At 50.9% G+C, this 22840-nt stretch overlaps 1 protein-coding gene, 1 long non-coding RNA gene and 1 pseudogene across 2 annotated transcripts; 1 reads left to right on the plus strand and 2 right to left on the minus strand.

Annotated features, from left to right (window-relative positions):
• Window positions 1–1558: 1558 nt before the first annotated feature.
• LOC128824514 (uncharacterized) lies at window positions 1559–12726 on the minus strand. The gene is made up of 2 exons (XR_008442485.1): window positions 10732–12726; window positions 1559–2755 (listed from the first exon to the last, which is right to left on the minus strand). It is a non-coding gene; the product is annotated as an uncharacterized LOC128824514 (long non-coding RNA).
• On the plus strand, window positions 4768–10732 carry LOC128824512 (paxillin-like). The gene is made up of 6 exons (XM_054006095.1): window positions 4768–4857; window positions 4984–5051; window positions 5202–5375; window positions 5945–6026; window positions 6944–7092; window positions 8954–10732. Exons 3-6 carry the CDS (start codon window positions 5214–5216, stop codon window positions 9218–9220), a joined length of 660 nt encoding a protein of 219 aa, XP_053862070.1. The 5' UTR covers window positions 4768–4857; window positions 4984–5051; window positions 5202–5213; the 3' UTR covers window positions 9221–10732.
• Window positions 12727–18698: 5972 nt separating the features above from the next.
• Window positions 18699–18851, minus strand: LOC128825000 (U2 spliceosomal RNA; annotated as a pseudogene).
• Window positions 18852–22840: the final 3989 nt, after the last annotated feature.

The following is a 22840-nucleotide window of genomic DNA, read 5'->3' on the forward strand; positions in this document are numbered from 1 at the left end:
GGAGTGGAGTCCTGGGGGGCAGTTAGGGGCAGGGGTCCCAGGAGGGGGCAGTCAGGGGACAAGGAACGGGGGGAGGGTTGGGGGTTCTGGGGGGGCGGGAAGTGGGAGGGGCAGGGGCGGGGCTCCTCCCGTCCTCTTTTTTTCTTGCTGAAATATGGTAACCCTAAGCAGCAACCACACTACACCACACACAACAAACTCACCCCAAGGGTCACAGAGTTGCTCCTTCACCTGGTTAACGGTCTCGTAAAACTCACATTAACCACTCCTGTTCCCTAGCTTCTCTCATCCCTTAGGAGAGGGCTTTTTAAAGCCTTGTTCTCCCTGAATAGCCCCACCCACTGGTTAGGGGTTGATGGGTGGTAAAGGGCTTGGGGATGAAAGCCTCCTTATGCAGCTCTCCACTTGCATAGCAGGCTGCTAGCCTCAGCACAAGGTCCCTCAAACAGACCACACTATATACTTCAAGTAGTAAGCACACCACAAATACACTAGAGACAACAGGCTCACCCCAAAGGTCACCTAGTTGTTTCTCCTTCACCTGGAGAATTCCCTCATAAAACTCTCCTGTTCTCTAGCTCCTCTGGTCTTTTAGGAGCAGGCTTTTTAAAGCCTTGTTCTTCCTCAGGAGCCCACCCCCTGTTAAAGGATTGATAGGTGCTAAAGACCTTGGTCATCAAAGCCTCCTTAACCACCTCTGCACTTGAATACTGCAAGCCTCAGCACAGGATCCCTTAATCAAACAGAGCACACTATATACTTCACTCAAGCAGCAAACACACCACAGACGCAAACACACACCACAGACAACAAGTTGTAAGAGGGAGAATGAGAAATCCTTTTATCATCAGAGACAGACCAAGTGATCTCAGCTGTGATACTTTTCCCCCTCTCCCCCCCCCCCCAAAGTGGCTATAAGCTAACTCTGTAAGGAAATAGGCTATAAACTTCATTTTAAAAAATGATCCTTTTACCTGGATAAATTCCCCAGATCAGGAGTCATTGGGTGCGTGGCAGATTTAGTAGGCCACAGGGGCTGGTTTGGGATTGCACAGAACAAGGGTTACCATAAATCCGGATTTTCCCAGACATGTCCGGCTTTTTGGGCCTCAAATGTCCGTCCGGGAGGAAATCCCAAAAAGCCGGACATGTCCAGGAAAATAGGGAGGGAGGGGCCGGCGGTGCAGGGCCGGGGCCAGCGGTGCGGGGCTGGGGGCCAGGCCAGGGCCCCCCGCCCCAGCCCCAGCTTACCTGCTGCGTGCCTGCTTCAGGCTTCCCGCGAATCAATTGTTCGCGGGAAGCAGCGGAGTTGTGGCGGGGCCGGGAAGGGGCGGGGAAGGGGGCGGAGTTTGGGTGGGGCTGGGGGCCCATGCAGTGTCCTCTTTTTGGACACTGAAAATATGGTAACCCTACTGACATAACAAGCCATGCTAATTTCTACTCCCTTAAGGAAATGGAAAGAATTCCTGTTTGTCACGTAGGAGCTGACATAGTGGACAGGATCAGAGCCATGATCTATCAGCTTTAAAATATAAGCAATGGAGAACTAAAACCAGAGTACCTGACCATTTCAGAGCATGTTTTGGAACAAAATGTATACTTCTCTCACCCAAATATAAAGGGGGCAAGAAAAGTGGGATGGGTGAGGAAGAAGAGAGTTAATGCAGGGCTCCCGAAGGACAGCCTCTGAAGTCCTAGAATGCTTCCCTCTGATTCATCATGTATTCGACCCAGAGAAGAGCCTTGTGATTTGAGCAGGCCAGAGCCTGAGTCATGTACTCCTCTTGCCGAGAGTGCCCCGAGGCTACTGTATCAGGGAGGCAAATATTATGGCTTACATGCTTCATTGTTTTCTTCGAAAAGTATGTAAATTTCTATGCAAATTAATGCAAGTGTCTGATTCAGAGAAAGTTGCTAATGTGACTGTCAGTCTTGGTCTAATGGGCTGGGCCCTTGGGGCAGATGCATCAGCCCCATTTACAGGAGAAAGAATTAACTGCGGCTTTGAAGAGCCTAAGAAAAAGTACTCAATGAATGGCTGCATGATCTTTCCTCATTCCCAGCACCCTCCTTGGACAAGGGGCACAGCTGTGTTCACATTCCACACTCTGAGGTCCCACTTGTCCATCCCAGCTACCTTCATGGCTTCATGTCAGGAGGGCTCTGTGGTTTGCAGGCTTTGATTGTTCTGCCATGTTGTGCCTTGTTCTTTTCCTTTCCTCACCTCTGTCTCTATCTTCCCCCCTCTCTGTTCCTCTTTTTTTGTCTCGTTTTTACAGGCTGTTTCCACTCTGTCACTGATTTCTGAACCCTCCCTGGAGCTGCTTTCCAGCCCAACAAATCCAGACTCAATCGACTCTCCTTCCCGTACAGTTCTGCTGCCCCAGTCAAAACCCCATGGGACAGGCCACAGCAGGGACCTTCCAGCCCTGCTGCCACCTGCCACCTGCCACCTTGGAAGTCCTTCATATTGAAGAAGAAGGCAGCAGCGCTGCAGTTGCAGCTATTCCAGGACGTTCTGCCACCACTCCACAGCTCCCCTCTGTGGCTCGGATGGGTCAGTCACTTCCAGAGGACTTTGCTATTTCTGCTCCTTTTGGGGATCATGTGCTTTCTTTGAGCTCAGTCAGGCTGAGCCAAAAGTCAAATCCTCCTAGAGAGGTGTCGCAGGCCATGATATCCTCCAAGACGGAATCTCTGTGTGTTCCTTCTAGTGCAGAGGCCCACAGTCAGGGGCTCGATGAGGCAAAAGCCACTGAAAAGAAAGAGCATAGAACTGAGACCAAGCTCACAACTGTTCCTGTTTCTAGCCCTAGCATAACCAGCCAAGTGAAGGGGCAGACACCCAAGGAATCAGCAGAGCAGGCCATTTTCAGGGATAATTCAGCCTTTCCTTCCCAGAAGGATGGAAAAATGGAAGCAGCTTTAGATCAGCTGTGGGCTCTGGAGCTATCTGAGCTTATACCAGAGCTATATTCTGAGAATGACCATGTCTTGCAGTCAGTGTGTGAGCCTCAGATTGTGGCTGTGGACCGGTGGGATGTCTTCCCAGATACTAAAGGCCAGTTGGGTCTTGGAGCAGAACAAGGACAGAAGCAGGATGCTGAAATTGAGCATGAAAGCAGGACAGAGGACTCTCCTGATATGGTTAAAAAGAGGCAGAGCAGAGAGAGAACTCCTAGGAAAGGTGGCCCTACTAAGAGCAAGCCAGGAGAAGACCGGGAAAGAGAGCAAGTCAGAAGCTCAACAGTCACTCCAGAAAGGGCTGAAAATGTTTGGAAGGATGAATTGGATCTGCTGTCTGTCTCCAAGCCACCTATTGAGAGGCTTTCTGCATCAGGCCAGGCAGGCATTGAGTGAATGCAGGAGTGGGCAGGTTCTAGCTAGCCGCCTGTGCATGGTGTGAGTGCATATTTGGGCTCTTCCGGAGCAGTCTGATAGCTTACTCCAGACTAACAGCATGCTGGTCTGGGGTGCTTGGAGTCACTGTAATGACAGCTGCATGGCGCAGAGGTCTGAGACCCTCCAATCTAGCAGCAGCTTTGTGGTACCTTTTGCATGTGGATCTGTGATTGGCTGCTTGTGCATCCAAAGAGATCAGAAAGAGCAAAGTCCTGCACACTTCCTCTCTCTTCTCCCCACTTCCTCTTGAGGTTCTATTACTAAAGACAATGTATCTGTTCCCCCCTCCCAGTGGAAAACAGGGTTCAAAGTTAAGTATTCATTAAGGTGATTCCCAAAGTGGGCTTCCAAAGACCTTTCTTATCCCCTCTCCACACTCCCCCGGTTAATCTCTCACGTGTATTGTGCAGTGTTTACTGGCCTGCCACCTCCTCCCCATGCAGGCGCACACACAACTGCTGAGCTGCCACATCTGCAGGTAAAGCAACAGGTGATTCCTTGAATGCTCCCCACCTTCCCTCACTGCTCCCATTGCAGCCTTTGGTGAAGCTGGGGAGTGGGGTCAGAGCTACCCAAGAGGGCACAGAAGAGAGAGAAAAATGATGCAGAAGGAAAAGGCGGAAAATACCCTGAATAGAAGAGACAAGAAGGTGTGGGAGGGCGAGAAGGAGACTGTGGAGGAGAGAAGAGACCGGAGAGACAGCAACAACTGCGTGAGACAGGGAAGGGGAGACAGTTTGGGAACCACTCAGAGAGCATGTCTCTGCCTTTGTAAGCCAGCCAGAAACCTATGAGGTAAAGGGAAGATCTCCGTGGAGGCTCTACCAGCAGCCCAGAAGCATTTTTTTCCAGTAATCTCTGCTTTATTGGGAGGGTGAGGAGAGCCAAATCTCCACCCCTCAACACTCTGCTGTTCTAGCTCCTGGGGTCTCTGGGTAAGCCACACTTTTGTGTCAGCCTCATTGTAACAAGGGTGCATCTCTGCACCTGCTCCTGTTCTCACTGGCTTCTGCAGACACATTAGCCTCTCCAGAGCAAGTCCTGGTCTGTCCATATACAGGACAGCTGGAGAGCTGTGGGCAGAGGGTTGGATCTTTTGATGATTACCTGTTCTATTTATTCCCTCTGAAGCACCTGGCATTGGCCACTGTTGAAAGACAGGATACTGGATTAGATGGACCTTTGGTCTGACCCAGTATGGCTGTTCTTACGTTCAGAGACTGCAGAAATCCCTGAGGAGCTGTACAGTGCTTGCCTTACAGTCTCTGGGTTTTTTCTTTGCAGTTCATGGCCCAGGGGAAAGCTGGGGGCAGCTCCCCTCCGTCTGCACCCCCAAAACCTGGCAGCCAGTTGGACAGTATGTTGGGAAGCCTCCAGTCTGACCTGAACAAACTGGGAGTAGCTACCGTTGCCAAAGGTGTTTGTGGAGCCTGCAAGAAACCAATTGCTGGACAGGTGAGTCTAAGGCAGCATCTTGTTGCTAAGCCTTGGCTACAGCAAGGAGTAACTGGGAGGGCTGTATCATGAGGCTGAAGGGACTGGCGATGCTGAAGAAACTGAAGTACTCTATCCACTGGCCAGGTACGCTGTAAGCTCCTCCAGTGACCTCTACCCTGCCCTTGAGGGACTGCCCTCTCCTGAGATGATAGGTAATTCAGTTTTCATGCTACCCCAGTCCAGGGCTCACTTGAGTAGTAGAACGTGTAGTTAGTGCCAAACTCTACCTTGTGTGTTGTCACGTGAGTTGCCACAGCAAAGAAGTAGAGTCGTCCCCCATAACTGCTCCATCTTCCCTACAGGTTGTCACAGCCATGGGGAACACCTGGCACCCAGAGCACTTCGTTTGCACCCACTGCCAGGAGGAAATTGGGTCACGCAACTTTTTTGAACGTGATGGTCAGCCTTACTGTGAGAAGGACTATCATAATCTCTTCTCCCCTCGCTGCTACTACTGCAACGGGCCCATCCTCGACGTGAGTCCCTGAGCCAGCGCGTGTCAGTAGAAGTGTCTCTCTTGGCCATGCACGGGGGAATCTGGTGCTGTACTGTTGAGTAGAAAAGCGCACATCCATCTACCCCAATAACTCTTCTTTTGTAGTTTTGGGATCCCTATTCGTCCTTCACCCTAGTGCTGTAGGGGAAATAATTGGACCCAGTGCAGCTATCTCTCTCCATCTGCTGTAGGGTCCTGCAATGAGAGGGCAGGTTCTACTGAACTAAATTTGCCCCATTGCAACTCTACTAACTGAGTATTAGGATCTAGCTATCTTCACTGCAGTAAGGATCTCCTGATTTTCCCCAATGGGATACCATGGTAGGAGGCATTCCTGATGAGTTTCAGAGTACTGCACGGGACTGTGTCCCCTTCTCCCCCAGGTCTAGAGGAAAGGAGTGGTGTGTCAGACCTTGTTAGGGTAAAGGGGAGTGGGGGGGATTGAATCCCCAAGGACGGGGCTTGGCTCAGCTCTTTAAGCACAGTTGATGTTTGCTGCACTCAGCACTGGCGTTTGAGCGCTCACTGTTTGCGGTTTCTCCCAAACAGAAAGTGGTGACAGCCCTGGACAGGACATGGCACCCAGAACACTTCTTTTGTGTGCAGTGTGGCGCTTTCTTTGGACCTGAAGGTACTATTGGTTTTTGCAGAGAGAAGCCACTCTGGTGAAGCAAGTAAGGGGTGGGGATGGAGGCAACATAAGGGGCTGTGATGGGTCCTTTCCATAGAGCAGTGGTCCCCAAACTGTGGGGCATGTTTGGGGGGAGTGTCACGGCCCAGTCTACCCCCATAGAGGGTGGAGAGGAAGTGCCACTCAGCCCCGCTCTGCTCCCAGCTGTGGCCCTGTCCTCTGGCGCTTGGCCTGGCTGCGACTCTGAACCTGACAGCATCTCTGGCTGCAACTCCATTCCCGATCCGGGCTCCAGCCGCATCCTCACCCACCTTAGCCTGTCCGTGCCTCCCACCAGGAGTCACGGCCCCGCTCCCGACCGCAGCTCCGGCTGCAACTCCACTCCCGGCCCAGGCTTCAGCCCCATCCTCGCCCACCTTAGCCAGTCCGAGCCTCCCCACAGGAGTTGTGGCCCAGCTCCCGACTGCAGCCCCGGCTGCAAGTCCATTCCCAGCCAGGTCTCCAGCCCCATCTTCACCCACCTTAGCCTATCCGCGCCTTCCCCCAGGAGTCATGGCCCCGCCCCCAACCGCAGCTTTGGGGAGTGGGGCACGGACAGGGTTAAGGGGAGCACGACCTGAAAAGTGTGGGGACTACTGTCCTAGAGCAAGTGATGTAGAAAACAGGGGGTGTGGGGGTAGAGAGGGACTGTGGTGTTACTTAGTGGATGGGGAGCTAACAGTGATTGCTATTTCCACATGGAGACTACAGGAGGTGTAGCATGTGCTCCTCTTATAGCAGAATAAGGGATACCTCTGGTCTGTGACTGGGGATCCCAGCCACCCTGTTTGCCCCATGGAGTCTGGCTGGGTATTCCCATAAAGGAAGGTCACAAGCTGATGCTGTCTGGCTCTGTTTTTCCCTTGTGTCCTTGGCAGGGTTTCATGAGAAGGATGGCAAAGCCTATTGCCGCAAGGATTACTTCGACATGTTCGCTCCCGAGTGTGGGGGCTGCGTCCGGGCCATCCTGGAAAATTACATCTCTGCCTTGAATACCCTGTGGCACCCTGAGTGCTTTGTCTGTCGGGTAAGAGAGCCTGTGCTCCCCCCTGGCACCTGACCCCTCTCCCAAGTCCCCTAGGTGGGTGTCTGGTGGTTCTCTCGATCAGAACAAGGGGTCTGTGCCAGCACAGGACAGCCAGCCCCACAAAATACATAGTGTGATAGTGACCACGCACCCTCTTGCTTCTTTGCCTGTTTCCATTAAATACTCTAGGGGCTTAATTCCCTCCCCCTGCCCCATTGCCACAGTTATGGGCTTCTGCAGCAGTTCACTGATAAGCACAGAATTTTTCCAGTGGTTTCTTAGTAATAGTGACCTAAGCTTTCTAAGCACTCCGCCTCAGCACCCTGTGAATAGAAATTCTGGCAGTCTCTTGTGAGCAGCTGACCAGCTCCGTCCCTGCCTGGACCTGGGTTCAGGCTCTTCTGCTCAGGAGATGTTGCTGGGCATTCTTCACGCTGCTGCCTGTTAGTGGGGGCAGCAACTTTCGGGCAGATTCTGTCTTTCTGTTGTTAGTCAGGCCAATTCCCAGTGTTTGTTTTCGAATGGAGGTGGATGGCTTAGTAGTCTCAGCGTCAGGCTCCCAGGAGCCTGCTGCCTTTCAATGCTGCAGGCAACTGGAGTTCCTTGCAATTCACTGTGTGAGAACATGCCTGGATATGCACTTACTGTGGCTGCACCCTGCTGGATGCCTGCACGCAGGGCTCAGTTTGCATCTGCCTGTGACTAAGTAGATGTCCAACCATGCGTGCACTTGCGGTAGTGTGTGTGTCCCTAGGGAGGAAGGATGGGCTGGACGTTCAAGTACAAAACTAGCACTCAGGACATTTTGACTTTGCTGCTGACCTGCGTGACCCTGGGCAAGTCCCTTAATGGCTCTATACCTCAGTTTCCCCACCTGTAAAATGGGGGGGGGGATTCCTCCTAACTTCCCATGACTGTAGTGAAGGTACAGCCATTAATACCTGCGTGGGGCTTAGACAGTGATAACCATTATAGAGAGATGGGTGCCTCTTAAAAAATTGGTCTCTAACAGCTTCTCTTCCTAGACATTAAAGACCCAGTCTCGCTTTTGTAAGGGTATGGACTTGTCCCCCAGGGTCCTTGCCCAAAATTTCTCCCCCTCCACATTTCTCCAGTGGCTGTCATCTTCTGCCTGCCACTGTATTTCAGTGGTGAAGTGACTCTCGTATGTGTATAGTTTGGGATGAGTCAAGAAGGAGGGTGCTGTCCCAGGGAATATGCATAATATCTGGCATTCTAAATGGGTAATTTAAAAAAACCTCTACTGGCCGTCACCTTCTTTTTCACTGATATGAGCGTAAGCAGGGCAGATACAGCTCAAGAAATTAAAACCAGCCCATTGTGACAAGGTAAAAGGTGCTCCTGATGCCCTGGAGCATAAGGAATTCTTCCCTGCCTATCACCTGGGTGAGCTGGGGTGGGTGGGCTATAAAAGCTGTTGTGGTGGCAGCTGTCTCTGTGGACAGGGGTGTTCTCTTCCCTCCCAGCTTACTGGAAGCAGGAGAGGCTCTGGTGTTGCTTACCAAGTGTTCTCAGTAGTTTTGCTCTTGGGTTTGGATTTTCTTTGTGTTAATAAAGCCAGCCTGGAGTAAAGGGACATGAAGTATAGTTGAGGGCTTTATTTTCCCTCCCAGTTGCTGCATCTGCCTGCTTATGCTCAGTAACCCTGTGTCTGCTGGGCACCCATCATCTTTGCAGCAGTACTTCTGCAGCCCCTTTCTGCTGGATGAAGATGATTCACCCTGCCCACTTCCTGCAGGAGGCAGCTAGGGGCATGGCAGGCGAAGGCATGGATTGTGGAGTTGCCTGTGTCCCCAGCTTGCCATATCAATCTGTTCCCTTTTGCTTCCACCTCCTGCAGGAATGTTTCACGCCGTTCATCAACGGCAGCTTCTTTGAGCACGATGGGCAGCCCTACTGTGAGGTGCATTATCACGAACGCCGCGGCTCGCTGTGTTCCGGCTGCCAGAAGCCCATCACGGGATGCTGCATCACCGCCATGGCCAAGAAATTTCACCCAGAACACTTTGTCTGTGCCTTCTGCCTCAAGCAGCTCAACAAAGGAACCTTCAAGGAACAGAATGACAAGCCCTACTGTCAGAACTGCTTCCTCAAACTCTTCTGCTAGACGCATCCTAGCTGGGAACGGAGCATCTTTCTGCCACCTCACTAGGCAGCCGAGTCTCTCTGAGCATTACTGTGATTTAGAAACCTTGCCGGGGGAGGGGGGAGACGGGGAAGGGGGGTGCTAAGTGCTGCTCCAGAAAGACGAGATGAACCATTAAACTGGAAATGCCCATGCTGTGTTTCAGTGGGGAGATGCTGAGCCCCATCATTAAAGTGTTGTATGATTGTTGACAGCCGAGAGGACCCTGAAGCTCTAGCGAGGAGATGCCTTTCTCGAGGAGAGGGCTGGATAAAGCCTTGAGTCAACTCTCCCTGAGCCAACATGTGACACTTCCAAGCAAAACGTCCTTGGCTTTGGTGACACTTCTCTCTCGCTGGGGCAGTTAAGCGCTGTGTGACCCAAGCAGTAGCTCTGCTGCTGCACAGCAAGGGCCATGCTCTGACCTCTGCATTGCCCGGGCTGTGCATGGTCGAGTCCTGGGGCACACGGGATTTACTACGATTACAGCAGCAGCCCCAGAAGCTGTAAAGACCCTGCAGTGGAGTCTTTCCAGTTCAGTAACACTGCAGGGAATTGATGCCACTTATTTTTTAGAAAGGGGAAGTAGGGGGCTACTCTGTTTTTCTAGCTTGTGATTCTCTCCCCCTCCTGAATGGAGTGTCCCATTTTGTGCTGGACACCCCCAACTCCCCAGGAGTGGGTAGGGCAAATGCTCCTAATTCTGCTGCTCCTGGGAGAGGAGGAGGAGACTGGCACCAATTAATTTTAAAAGAAAATGCAGAGAAATTTGAGGGCCCAGCCCTCCCCTCTGAGCGAATGTGGCTTATGCTGTGTGTCTGGCCTGCATTTTACTAAGGGAAGGGCCTGAAAGCCTCTCTAGGTTTTTTTAAAAAGCAAGGACAAAGTAAAGCTATAGACTTCGTATTCCTTGTTCATCTTCCTCTCTGCTCTTTGCTAATCAGGCCGGCAGTCCCTCTTCTTTGATACTGTCCTGTTCCTTGCTCTTGAGAAATACGTTCTACTGAGACTCTCTAGAGCAATAACCTTTGATATTGACTGTTACTGGTCTAACAAGTCCCTGAGGTCTGGTGTATCTGACCCTTGGAGTTTTGCTATGGAACTGAATACTGTATGCTTTGATAAAAACTGTAGATTTCTACACTGAGGTTTGAGTTCAGAACTAATTTACTTTTAATCCTCTTCTACAGAAATTGGTTTTGAAGTGATTTGAAGAAAGCTACTTTTATATCTCACACTGTGTTGTTCTAGGCAGGGTACCAGTTGTGCTGGTTACTGCATCTGTAACCTCAATGCTTGGGTCTAACAAACCATTAACATGAAGTATTTTCTTTTTACTGGGGGTTGGGAAGGCTCTGGGTTTTGCAGGGGAAGGGAATGTGACTTGTATTGTTTGCTAGCACAAGCAGGTGAGCTGTGAATAGCTCTTTTAATTATCTCACATCACCTGGAAAGTTTATTTTGTAACCTGTAAACTGCTGTATTTGACTTACCTGCCTTTCTCCAAAGCCCGACTTCCAGGGTAACAAAAAGTGAGTCTTAATTCAGTGCCACATGATGCAGAGATGGAGAACCCAAAGTCCACCTTCATAGTTTTATTCCTCTTCAACCATCAGAAATGAGAGCAGAGGGTTAACTCGGGAAGGGGAGTTCTCCCCTTAGGTGGGAAGGATGGTCCTGGGGCTGAAAAAATGGGCTGGGAGTCAGGAGATCTGGAATCTGTGCTTGATTCTGCCACAGACTTGCTGTGTAACCTTAGGCCAGTCACTTAGCCACTCTGTGCCTCATATGCAAAATGGGGCAATAGTCCCGCCTTGTAGGATTTTGAGGTTTAGTTCGTATTTGTCAAAGGCACTTTCAGATCTTCAGAAGGAGGGTGCTGTAGAAGGACAAAGGATTGTGTTAGAAACAACCCTACAGTGTTCTACACTAATGGTGAAAGAGGTGCAGTGAGAAGAGGGTTTTAAAATATGACTCTAGAAGATTCTAGATCTTTGGTTATTAGGGCATGGCACATTGGGGTGGCTACAAAACGCTCAAAATGGAAAAGGCATAGGGAGTTCTGGGATTAACTGTGTAAGAAACAAACCCTCACTTTAACAGAGGGATCCTAGCTTACTATTTTAAATAACCTTAGCTCGATGCTTCACTACCTCCCTTGAATAAGTGGAACTGTTTTTCACTGGTTTCCCATACAAATGAGCCTCAGTCTGTGGTTGTGAAAACAGGGTTTTATGGAACAAGTGGTAAAACAAAAAGCTACTCCAGCTGGGCAGAGCACAGCTTTTGGGAAGTTCCCAAGGCAAGAAACTGTCTAAATGGTCATTTTGGAGTTGAAATTAGTTTTACTTAAAATTGGGATTTCTGAGCTTCCTGCTGAAACTGACACTTGTTCTGACCCCGCTGGTTGGGAGAACGGTCCTGTGTCCAGTGCACAGGACTGGGAGTGTCTCTGCCACTGCATTTCTGTGTGATACTGAGGGAGTTTATAACCTTCTGTGCCTCAGTTTCCTTATCTGTAAAATGGGGATAATACTTAACCTACCTCACTGGGGTGTTGAGGCTTAATTCACGGATATTTCTGAAGGGCTTTGAGACCCTTGGAGGGAAGGTGCTGTAAAAGGGGAAAATCTTGTTACAGTATCCCAGTGTCAGAGCAAAACCGTTTCATCCCCTTTTAATAATGGTTTCATAGTCTCCATGACCATTACTGCCTTAGCAAAATGTTGAGAGCTTTCCTGATCAATTGGGATTTAAACTGGTTTGGGGATGGGTCCTATGCTCATTGCTGCCTCCAAATGCTACTTTCCCTCAAGATGGCTGCTGCCAGTAGGAGGGTCAGAAATACCCATTTTAAATTTCCTAAATTCAAGTACAGTTTAGACTGGAACATTTGAAATGCTGTACAGAGCAAACTGGGGAAAGGGATGTGTTAAGACTGCCCTGCGTGATTAGCAAGCATACTTCACAGATACTGATGGTGCTAAAGTGCAGACCAGCAAGTTGTACTACTGCACTGTTGCAGGTAGTGGGACGTGTCCAAGGAGTGGTTGGGGAGAGGGGTTAGGCGAGAATGTGCTTTTGGAAGGCTGAGATGGGTTATTCAGGCTTAAACTGGACACAGGAGGCAGGTGTGTACAGTACACAGCCTCTGAGGAGCTACAAGACTGCATGCAGAGGCCTGGCAGCTGCCCATTCAGAGGCAAGTTAAGCTCTAGATACACCCCTGTTTCTTTGAAAGGTTTTGTGTTAGGGTTACTATAATGTTGTCTCGAAAGGCCTCAGTGCTCTGTTTACAATGATCTCCTCATCTGATGAACTCTGGCAGTGCAATCAAAGAGCTATCAGACAAGGTGGGTCTCAATCAAATCACGCCCCAAATAGCTTGGGGGGATTTCCCTCTGGGTCGACAGTTACTTCATTTGGTTTTCCTTGTAAATGTCTAACTCTGCTTTTTCCATTTAAAATCCCTGTGATTATGCTAATAAAATTTTACCATTATTTTCACTTGACTTGGTTCCACTCATTTCTAGGCTTGTGGAAATGGTTCAAAGCATCCATCGTCTGTAGCGCCTCTTGCCTTCCCCGATGGAGAAACCAAAGGCCACACTGGCAAGAGCTGAGGAGGGGGGGTGTTTATTAGTACGGTTTCGGCCTTAGCCTGGACAGGGCAGAGATGTAAAACTGAAACTGTCACTTGTGCAATAAGCAAACATGAATCCTGACACACTCACTTCATCCTTCTCAGCACAATACGCTGGCGTTGCCACACCCTAGGGCCATGCAATAACTGCTTGGACACTGGGTCATGAAGAGTGCTAATACCCTCCGGTCGTTCTCAACCTCTGCATGGTGACCTTACTGACAGCATCTGGAAATCACAACCTACATTTAAACCCCCTGGACTGCATAGTAACCTTCCTGATGCACCTCTGTGCTAAGCACTTGTAATCATACCACTGATTATTCCGCATAACACCACAGATGTATAGGCTGTTTGCAGTAATAACAATTAAACAAAACAAAAAAAAAAACCCACATGCCTGAAGAGAAAATGCTATCCCTGCCCTAAAGAGCTCACCGTCTAAAGGGACTTATACAGGCCAATGGCAGTAGCACAAGTAGAAAATAGGGCTTAGCTCTGGGCCTTTGACCTTCACAAGGAATGATCCCCAAGAAGCAAATGAAAACAAGGCTTTGGGCAGGAACCTGGTCCTGTGCACAATAATGCAGTAAACCTGAGGTCAATAGAAAGCTGCTGTTAAGAAAAAATCTGTAGCCTTCCTGGAGACGAGTTAACTCCCAGTTTGCACTTGGAAAGTTGGAGGAACTGGTCTGATTTCAGATATCTGAGCATGGGTATGTGAGGAAAATGAAGTGGCCTTTATAGAGCTGAGACCTAAACTGATTTATTCCAATCCCCCCGATCCAGCACCAGAGCATACAAGCAGCGTCTGGATTGGCAGGCGGCAGTACAACAGTAGGAATTCCTAATTAAAATTCTCCCAAGCTGGCTAATCCTAAACTCTTGACGCTATCTGTGTGCTGTGCGCATGTATGACATCCAAAAGTTGACAGGAATGCAGTGTTAAGGTCCCCGACTTAGAACTTTAATTCACAACTTAACAAGAAGTTAAAGCTTCTCCCAGCACCATTAACTGGGCCCTGTTATGAGCACAATATTTATTTATTTATTTATTTTCATGTTAAATATGCAGCTGAATGTATTGCTGTTTTGGTTTAGCACATACACAGGGCCAGAAATCACCCACCTCTGGTGTTTGCCTGGCTCTGGGCAACGGAATATGTTCCTTTAAAAATATCTAGTTTTGGGGAAAGACTAAAATGTCACCTTCCCCCGTTCTTGTTTTTGCACCTGCCATTTTCCCTTGCTCCCAAAAATGCAGTGGGACAGAGAGAGGATTTGGCTGTTGTTTCATAGCGCTGGTTGCAAAATCCTTCATGCTAACAGTCCCAGCAACAGCCTGTTTGGACAGAAATAATTCGCATTGTTCAGTCTCCACATTCCATTCAGTTCTCGGCCTCTCAGCTCCAGTCCCAGCCCCCTTCTCTCTTCCCAGGCTGGGCTGGTTCATAGTGCCAGTTGGAATATGGTGACCTGTGATGTTGACAGCTGGGGACCTTCCACCTCAGAGACTTTCAGTGGTTAATGACAGTAAGTAGTTTTCGCTCACGCTTTCTCCTTTTTTGACTTGCTGCGTCCCAGTTTCCAGCATAATTCTCCCTTCCCATTAACACAGGACCTAGGAGTGCAGCGCCCTGCCGTGGTGGTGGTGGTGGTGTCATTGACTATTTACAGAATCCCCCAAGCTGGAGAACCAGACCTTGTGTGCCTCCCGCTCTGTTGCTGGCTGAGTGGGGTAAGTGGCGTGGAGCAATCGGCCTTTGAGGTTAGGTGGGGCCTTCCAGAGAGGAGGGAGGCTACTAGTTGTGTCTCCTGCTATTTGTGCTAAAGGCTGGGGCTACTAGCTAATGGGGCTGGGAGTGATTCGACCTGCACGCTTTGCCAGTCTCTGCCTGGAGCTGGTTTACATAAAGAATCTGAACTGCGGCAAGGCATGTCCAATACAATAGGTATTGTAGGATAAGTCCAGGGGTGTTTCTTCTGGAATATGAGCTGTGACTTTCTCTACGTACTGCACACGAAACACACAAATGGAGTTCAATAAATAATGCCCCTACTGAACACTGCCTTGACTGAGATTTCTAATGCAAAGTCTGGCAAACGCTCTCTCAGCCCCATCTAACCCCAGTAACAACTGGCTCCAGGCACGTCAAGACCTCACACGCACAGGTGCGGCATGTACAAGATCAGTTTGAAGCTGAGGATTAAGACGAACAGGCCCCAAGCTCTGAATCTTTTGCATAAACACGTAGGGGATCTATAAGAACCAAATAACCTTGGACTTAGTGAGAATCTTTAATCTTGCGTGGAGCAGCTTGGTATTTACATGGAGACAAAACCTGATCGAGGAGGCAGCCACACTTGTATTTAATTTCCAGAGCCACCCTGTTTTTGCCTTTCCCCGAGTGAGTTTGGCTGACACTCCAGCTTCGGAGAAGGCTCACAGCTCCCTCTAGGGCCCATTGACAAAACTTCGGAGGTGGGCACAGGCCTCAGAACTCTATGCAACTCCCTGCAGTCACCAGCCCCCTCTTGGGTGAGCCTTAAGTGCCTCATGATATCCAGGGATTGAGCCCAGATGCCGCACAGGCTTCAGGAAGAACCAGAGGCTTGTGTTTGCCCCGGATAAGAATTTGGTAACCAACCTATTACGAATGTTACCAAACACATTTTTAAACCCAGACGGGCTGATCTGTTGGACTGAGCTTCAGGCTTGACAAATACTGCAGGGGCGATGAGTGGAATACCACACAGTTAGCTCTGTGTTTTCAGCATGAGCCAGGAAGGAGGGAGATACTACATCCCCTGTGCAGCTGGGAAAGACCCCTTGCTTTTTTGGTAAGATTAGAAACGTGTCCCTGTTTGTTTGGGCAAAAGGTCTCTTCTTCCTTCTGCAGGGCACTGGCTGTTACAGTGGTGTCATGTCTCAAACAGTGAGACCCTTCGGTCGGAAATGGGCTTTAGTCCTTCTCTACATGAGAAAGTTGCATCAATTTTATCTTTAAAATTATTTTTTTAAACCACACTCACCCTGTGTGGAGACTTAAACCAAAATAAGATGTTCTTATCTTAAACCTCTTCCTAATCGACTGAATGGCAACAGCCACTCCTGCTTTTGCAGAGGTTTATAAATCACACCTTTAAACTGAGTCGCTTTTCTGGTGTAGATGAGCCCATCTAAACATACAATGGCATTAATAAAAGAGCTCCTCCCAAAACAAGCCCTCCTGTCTCCTCATGGACTCTTAGCCCAGCACTCAGGTGTTGAGGTGACTGACCAGAATTTCCAGCTACATAACTAGACCCCAAGCATGTTCTCAATGAAAACAGCACCCCAAACCCTCATCTGACTGGCATCATAGCTATAAGCATAGTGCCTATTCCAGCGTACCTCCCCCACGGAGACGCTATTCCAAATAGAAGCAACTTGGTTCCCCAAAGTTACTACTCTGCTTTGATGAAAAACATCATCTTCCATCTCAGGTATTCCATGTACTGCCCACGGATGGTATCCTCCAGGGTCCTCTCCAGCATAGTTCTCGCTCTCAGAGTGATGATGCTGAGGTCTCTTCCAAATACGGCTCCCCTGGGTACCTGGCGACATCTTGGCTGGAAGGGGCCACGGGGATTCGCTTCCTGATGATGTCACGCACAGCACTCGCCACAAAGTTCCTCACCGTAGCCTCCAGGCACATCAAAAGATGGAAGGCGCAAGTGATCGCAGCAGCATCAGACAGATCACCCCCTTCGAGGGATGTTGCTGCCTCCCTGCCTATGCGAGACGTACACCAGCTCGTTACTGGCCCGCCGGGGAGGTACATCTTCTTCTTTGCCAGCTGCCTTATGGAGCTGTCTGCCTTGTTGAGTGGTACCTTCACCACAGCAGTTAGCACCAGGCAACCAGGATCTGTGTTTTTTCCAGGAGTTGTAAGAAATTCCTTCCTTTCCTGGGTCTATATTTTGTGTCTCTAGGGGTCTGTTACTATTTCCTGGAGCGTAAAGTGACAACAAGCTATATAGGTGAAAGAGAGAGAATGTAATCATTGGGCAGGCATTGAGAGAGTGCTGGTGCCTGGAACCAGCCCTGTTTTAAACTGCTGGGATCAGGGAAGCTGCTCCCTTTGCCACTCCCACATCTCACCCCCGTTGGCAGCCAGGTGCCAAGGGAGGCAAAGGGGGCAGGGACATTAAAGGGGCCGTACCAGCAGGGCTGCCGCCAAGGAAGCAAAACAGATACAAAAAATGTGCAAGCGCTATCCGGGGTGACTAAACCGCATGTGGCTCTTTTACAGTTACAGTGCGGCTCCTGGAGCTCCCCATTCACCCCACCACCACCACCATTCTCCACCTACCAGACTGGGGGTGGAGGGAGCTCAGGGCTTCTGCCCTGCGGCAGGGTAGAGGAGACTGGTGCCTGCCACTTTCCGTGCACAAAATGCTTAGGGCAGATTGCCTAGAAAAATGCTGTAAGAAAAGCTGACCTCTCCCTCCCTCTCTCTCTCAGTGTTCGCTTATCTATCTTCCGTCTCACCCAGGACCGCTAATTAATTTCGAGGAAAACACCGCAGACACAAACACTGCCAACAAGCTATATACGTGAAAGAGAGAAAAAGGTAATCGTTGGGCAGGCATTGAGAGAGTGAGAAAATCTAGCCTATATTCAAGAAAAAATAACTATTCTAGGCTTTAATAGCCTACAAATTATAGATGCACATAGTTTGAAATCACTTGCTCATCAAGTTCTCAGAATATTTCAATTAATTGATAGATCGATAGATCTTCCTTCGCTTCTCTCAAAACCCTCTATTTATCCTTTCGTCAGGACTCTGTGATATTTATTGTGAAGTTTTCTGAAACTGAGGGAGGGAAGCCAAAACAAGATCCGCTCGACCCACGTCCATAAGACGATCACCTGCAAACTCAGTCAGTGAAGCATGGATAGCGCATGAAGCGCAAAGCAGCGTGTGCACTAAAATACACAATTGTACCTATACAGATCAAAAAAAGAAAACCCACGAACACTTAAGAAAACGAAGAAAACCACTATACGACTGAGCGTGCTGGACCGTAAACAGAAGACGGCGCCCTTCCAGCTATCGCCAGCCAAGGGGGACGCTATACACGACCTCACTGTTAGGCCCCCACCCACCGACCACAGGCAGCGCAGCAGAGCTGAGCGGCTTCCTGCCTGCTTCCTCCATGTGGCTGCCAGCATCTCCCTGTGGCCCCTGGGCAGGGTGGGTTTGTCCCAGGGCCTGCACCCCAGACCACCTCCCCCAACTCAAACTCCCTCCCAGAGTCTTAGGCAGGTGGGGGACAGAGATTGGGGGGGTGGCCTGCCACCCGAGAGCATGGTCTGTTTGAGGGACCATGTGCTGAGCCTAGCAGCCTTCAAGTGACCAGAAGCGCTAGAGAACAGGAGAATTTTGCAAGGGGGTTCTCCAGGTGAAGGAGGAGCAACTGCGTGACCCCTGGGATGAGTGGCTGCAGTGTGCGTTTATGGTGTACTTGCTGCTTGACTGAAGTATATGGTGTGGTCTGTTTGTTTGAGGGACTGTACGCCGAGCCTAGCGCTCTGCTCCGCAACTTGAGAGCTTCTTAAGGAGACTGATCCCTTTAGCACCCGTCACCTTTGAACCAGGTGGTGGGGCTATGCAGGGAGAATAAAGCTTTAAAATGTCCCCTCCTAAGAAACCAGAGGAGCTAGAGAACACGCTAGAGAAATTATTTAAGGCTCCGATTAAAAGAAACTATACAACAAATCAACCTTGCTATAGAAATTTGTTTCTCTATTTTTTATAACCACACCTCGAGGGGAGGTGCACCATTCCTGGAGGTACTGCAATACCAGGTCAATGCGTGGAGTGGATGGAGCAAGCGCCTGTTCCAAAATTCCATTTAATATATAGTCCTCAGAGGACGTATCCAATATTAAACTGATAACACATTTAAAATTATTAAAGCGAATGTGTAAATTTGATTTTAAACAAGTTCAGAGGGACGGTACTGTACAGCTAGGGTCAGGCTGATGATTGGTCCTCCCTTACGTGCTGTGGCTCTGGGGAAGCCGGAGCGTCAGTGGGGATCAGAGTTAGATGCAGTCGTCTTCCCCTGCCTCACCCTCTGTTGTGCCTGCAGACTCGCGGGGTGGCTCCTCTCGGTCTGGCAGAGAAGCTTGAGGAGATGAAGCCACTCCTGGGGCGGGGCTGGACTTGCTGGTTACGACATCTCTTTGCCCGGTAGGACGGCATGTAGCATCGAGATCCTGGGCTGCGGAGTGCGATCCCGTTGGAGCAGCCTTCCTCTGGGCAGCAGGGTGATCAGTAGCTTCGGGGTCCTGGGTCGAGGAGGTGTTTCCTTCGGGAGCCTCCCTCTCTGGAGCAGCAGTCAGCATCCTGGTCCTGGGTCGTCGTGGTGGGGGCTCCTCTGGTAGCAGCCTTCTCCAGAGCAGCAGGGCGAAGGGCAGCTTCTGGGTCCTAGGTAGAGGTTCTCCGCGGGTCGTCGTCCTCCTCAAGAAGTGGTGAGAGGTTGTTGCTCCTAGCTGTGAGGTCCCGAAGAGCCGTCCTCGTGGCGCCAGGCCTCCCTGCAGAGGTATCCCCAGGGGTTTTCTATATATTCAATGTCCTGAGAGAATAATGGGGCCTCTTATACTTGACCTATCTTAGGGCCTCAGAATGTCATCATCTGGCCCTGGCAGGGGTGGGCCAAACCTACTGACCCTCCGAGCTGCATACAACAATCTTCAGACATTCGAGAGCCGGGACGCGCCTCCTGGGGCTCAGGGCTTCAGTCTCATGGGAGACGCCTCCCTGGGCTCGGGTCTTCAGAGCCTCCTCCATGCTGGGCAGAAGCCAGAGGCAATATGAGAGGAGGGTGCATGGGGGTGTCCCCCACTGATTTTTTGCCAGAGTTTGCTATTTGCTGGCCCTGCTTGGTCACATGGTGTCACTGGGCCCCTTCCCTGTGGCTCTCAACTTTCCTAGATGCCTCTAGGCTCAGCACACGGTCCCGCAAAGAAACAGACCACACTGTGTGGGGAGTCAGGTTTGTAGAAATTTTGGTGGTGCCCAGAGTCTGCCCCCCCGCAACCTTCCTAAGGCTCAGGGAGTTTAGTGGGGGGGGGGGGGAGAGGGGAGAAAGTGGTCTGGGGTGCAGGCCCTGGGCTGGGGCAGGAGAGGTGAGAGACTGGGCTCTGGGAGAGAGTTTAGGTGCAGGCTCAGGGAAGGAGCTCAGGTGCTGGGTGCAGGCTCTGGCCTGGGGCAGGGTGTGGGCTCTGAGCTGGGGTTGTGGTGCAGGTTCCGGGAGGGAGTTTGGGCGCAGGCTCTGGGCCCCCTCCCTGCACGGCAGCTTCTGGAGCAGGAAAGCTGGGGGCTGCGCCTTGGGTAGAGGCAGCAGCAAACAGCTGGGAGCTGCAGGGAGAGCTGCTGCGTTTGCTGCTGCCTCTCTCCAAGGAACTGAAGCAGAGGCCCGGCCCTGCAGCTCCCAACTGTTTGCTGGTGTTTCCCCCTGCAGAGCTAAAACCTGGGAGCTGAAGGGAGGGGCTGTGGGCCTCGAGCTGTTTAGGGGGAAGGGGGAGGGCTAAAGCTTAAATTGTGCCCGCCCTCTCTCAACAGGCACCAGTCTCCTCCAGCAGAAGCCCCTAGCCCCACCACCCTGCCGCAGGGCAGAAGCCTTGAGCTCTCCCCCAGTCTGGTAGGTGGAGAATGGTGGTGGGGGAGTGAATGGGGAGCTCCAGGAGCCGCACTGTAACTGTAGAAGAGCCCCATGTGGTTTAGTCCCCCCGGATCGCGCTTGCACATTTTTTTGTATCTGTTTTGCAGCAAGAGTTAACAGTGACTGAGTAAGTCACAGGAAGTGGGAGGAGGTGCGGAGGGAGGGGGTGCAGGCAGAGCGCAGCACTTACCTGGGGTTCCTGGGCTGTGGGGGCTCCACATGCTGCTACCCCCAGGCACTGCCCCCACACCTCATTACTGGCCACAGGGGCACTTGGGGTGGGAGCAGCACGCGTGGACAGACCCACCCTGCCCCGGGGCCATAGGGAGACGCTGGCAGCCAGGAAGCTGCTCAGCTCTGCTGTGCTGCTGGTGGTGGGTGCGGGCCCTGGGCCGTTTTAAATCGCGTGCGGGTAGGGGAGAACCCAGGGGTGGAAGACGGGGCCAAGGGAGAGACCCAGCCTCAAACAGTGCTGGAGTCGGGCCCTGGGCAGAGGTGAAAGTGAGCCAATATGGGCCGGTACGCAACCAGTAAGAAGCCGGTACCAGCCCGTACGTACACAGCCCACATTAAAGCGCTGCCACAGCAGTGCTTCAACGTTGTGGCCCCTTCACCGTCGGCAGCACTGCCGGTACAGCCCCTTTAACGTCCCTGCCCACTTTGCCTCCCACCACACCCGGCTGCCAACGGAGGTGAGATGTAGGAGGGGCAAAGGGAGCAATTGCCCTGGTCCCAGCCGTTTAAAACAGGGCGGGCTCCAGGCACCAGCACTCTCTCAATGCCTGCCCAACGATTACCATTCTCTCTCTTTCACCTCTATAGCTTGTCGTCACTGTGTGTCCGCGGTGTTTTCCTCGAAATTAATTAGCGGTCCTTGGTGAGACAGAAGATAGAGAAGCGAACACCAAGAGAGAGGTGTCAGCTTTTCTTGCAGCATTTTTCTAGGCAATCTGCCCTAAGCATTCGGTGCATGGAAAGTGGCAGGCACCAGTCTCCTCCAGCACAAGCCCCTAGCGCCACTACCCCTGCATAGCTCCACCACCTGGTTCAAAGGGGATGGGTGCTAAAGGGATCAAAGTCTTAAGAAGCTCTCAAGTTGCAGAGCAGAGCACTCCTGTTCTCTAGCGCTTCTGGTCACTTAGGAGCAGGCTTTTTAAAGGCTGCTAGGCTCAGCACATGGTCCCTCAAACAGACAATGCTATCAGGGGTGGCAGGCCACCCCCCCAATCTCTGTCCCCCACCTGCCTAAGGCTCTGGGAGGGAGTTTGAGTTGGGGGAGGTGGTCTGGGGTGCAGGCCCTGGGACAAACCCACCCTGCCCAGGGACCATAGGGAGATGCTGGCAGCCACGTGGAGCAAGCGGGCAGGAAGCCGCTCAGCTCTGCTGCGCTGCTGGTTGGTGGGGGCTTAACAGTGAGGTCGTGTATAGCGTCCCCCTTGGCTGGCGATAGCTGGAAGGGCCAGTACGCTCAGTCGTATAGTGGTTTTCTTAAGTGTTCGTGGGTTTTCTTCTTTTGATCTGTATAGGTACAATTGTGTATTTTAGTGCACACGCTGCTTTGCGCTTCATGCGCTATCCATGCTTCACATGACTGAGTTTGCAGGTGATCGTCTTATGGATGTGGGTCGAGCGGATCTTGTTTTGGCTTCCCTCCCTCAGTTTCCGAAAACTTCACAGTAATTATCACAGAGTCCTGACAAAAGGATAAATAGAGGGTTTTGAGAGAAGCGAAGGAAGATCTATCGATCTATCAATTAATTGAAATATTCTGAGAACTTGATGAGCAAGTGATTTCCAGTGATTTCAAACTATGTGCATCTATGATTTGTAGGCTATTAAAGCCTAGAATATAGGCTAGATTTTCTCACTCTGTCAATGCCTGTCCAACGATTACCATTCTCTCTCTTTCACGTACATCGCTTGTTGTCAGTGTGTGTCTCCACGGTGTTTTCCTCGAAATTAATTAGTGGTCCTGGGTGAGACAGAAGATAGACAAGCGAACAGAGAGAGAGAGAGGTATCAGCTTTTCCTGCAGCATTTTTCTAGGCAATCTGCCCTAAGCATTCTGTGCATGGAAAGTGGCAGGCACCAGTCTCGTCCAGCAGAAGCCCCGAGCCCCACTACGCTGCCGCAGGGCAGAAGCCTTGAGCTGCCCCCCCAGTCTGGTAGGTGGAGAATGGTGGTGGTGGTGGGGTGAACAGGGAGTTCCAGGAGCCGCACTGTAACTGTAGAAGAGCCCTATG

The sequence above is a fragment of the Malaclemys terrapin genome, chromosome 16 (genome assembly GCF_027887155.1).
Source record: "Malaclemys terrapin pileata isolate rMalTer1 chromosome 16, rMalTer1.hap1, whole genome shotgun sequence".
In the NCBI taxonomy this organism is placed as follows: Eukaryota; Metazoa; Chordata; order Testudines; family Emydidae; genus Malaclemys; species Malaclemys terrapin.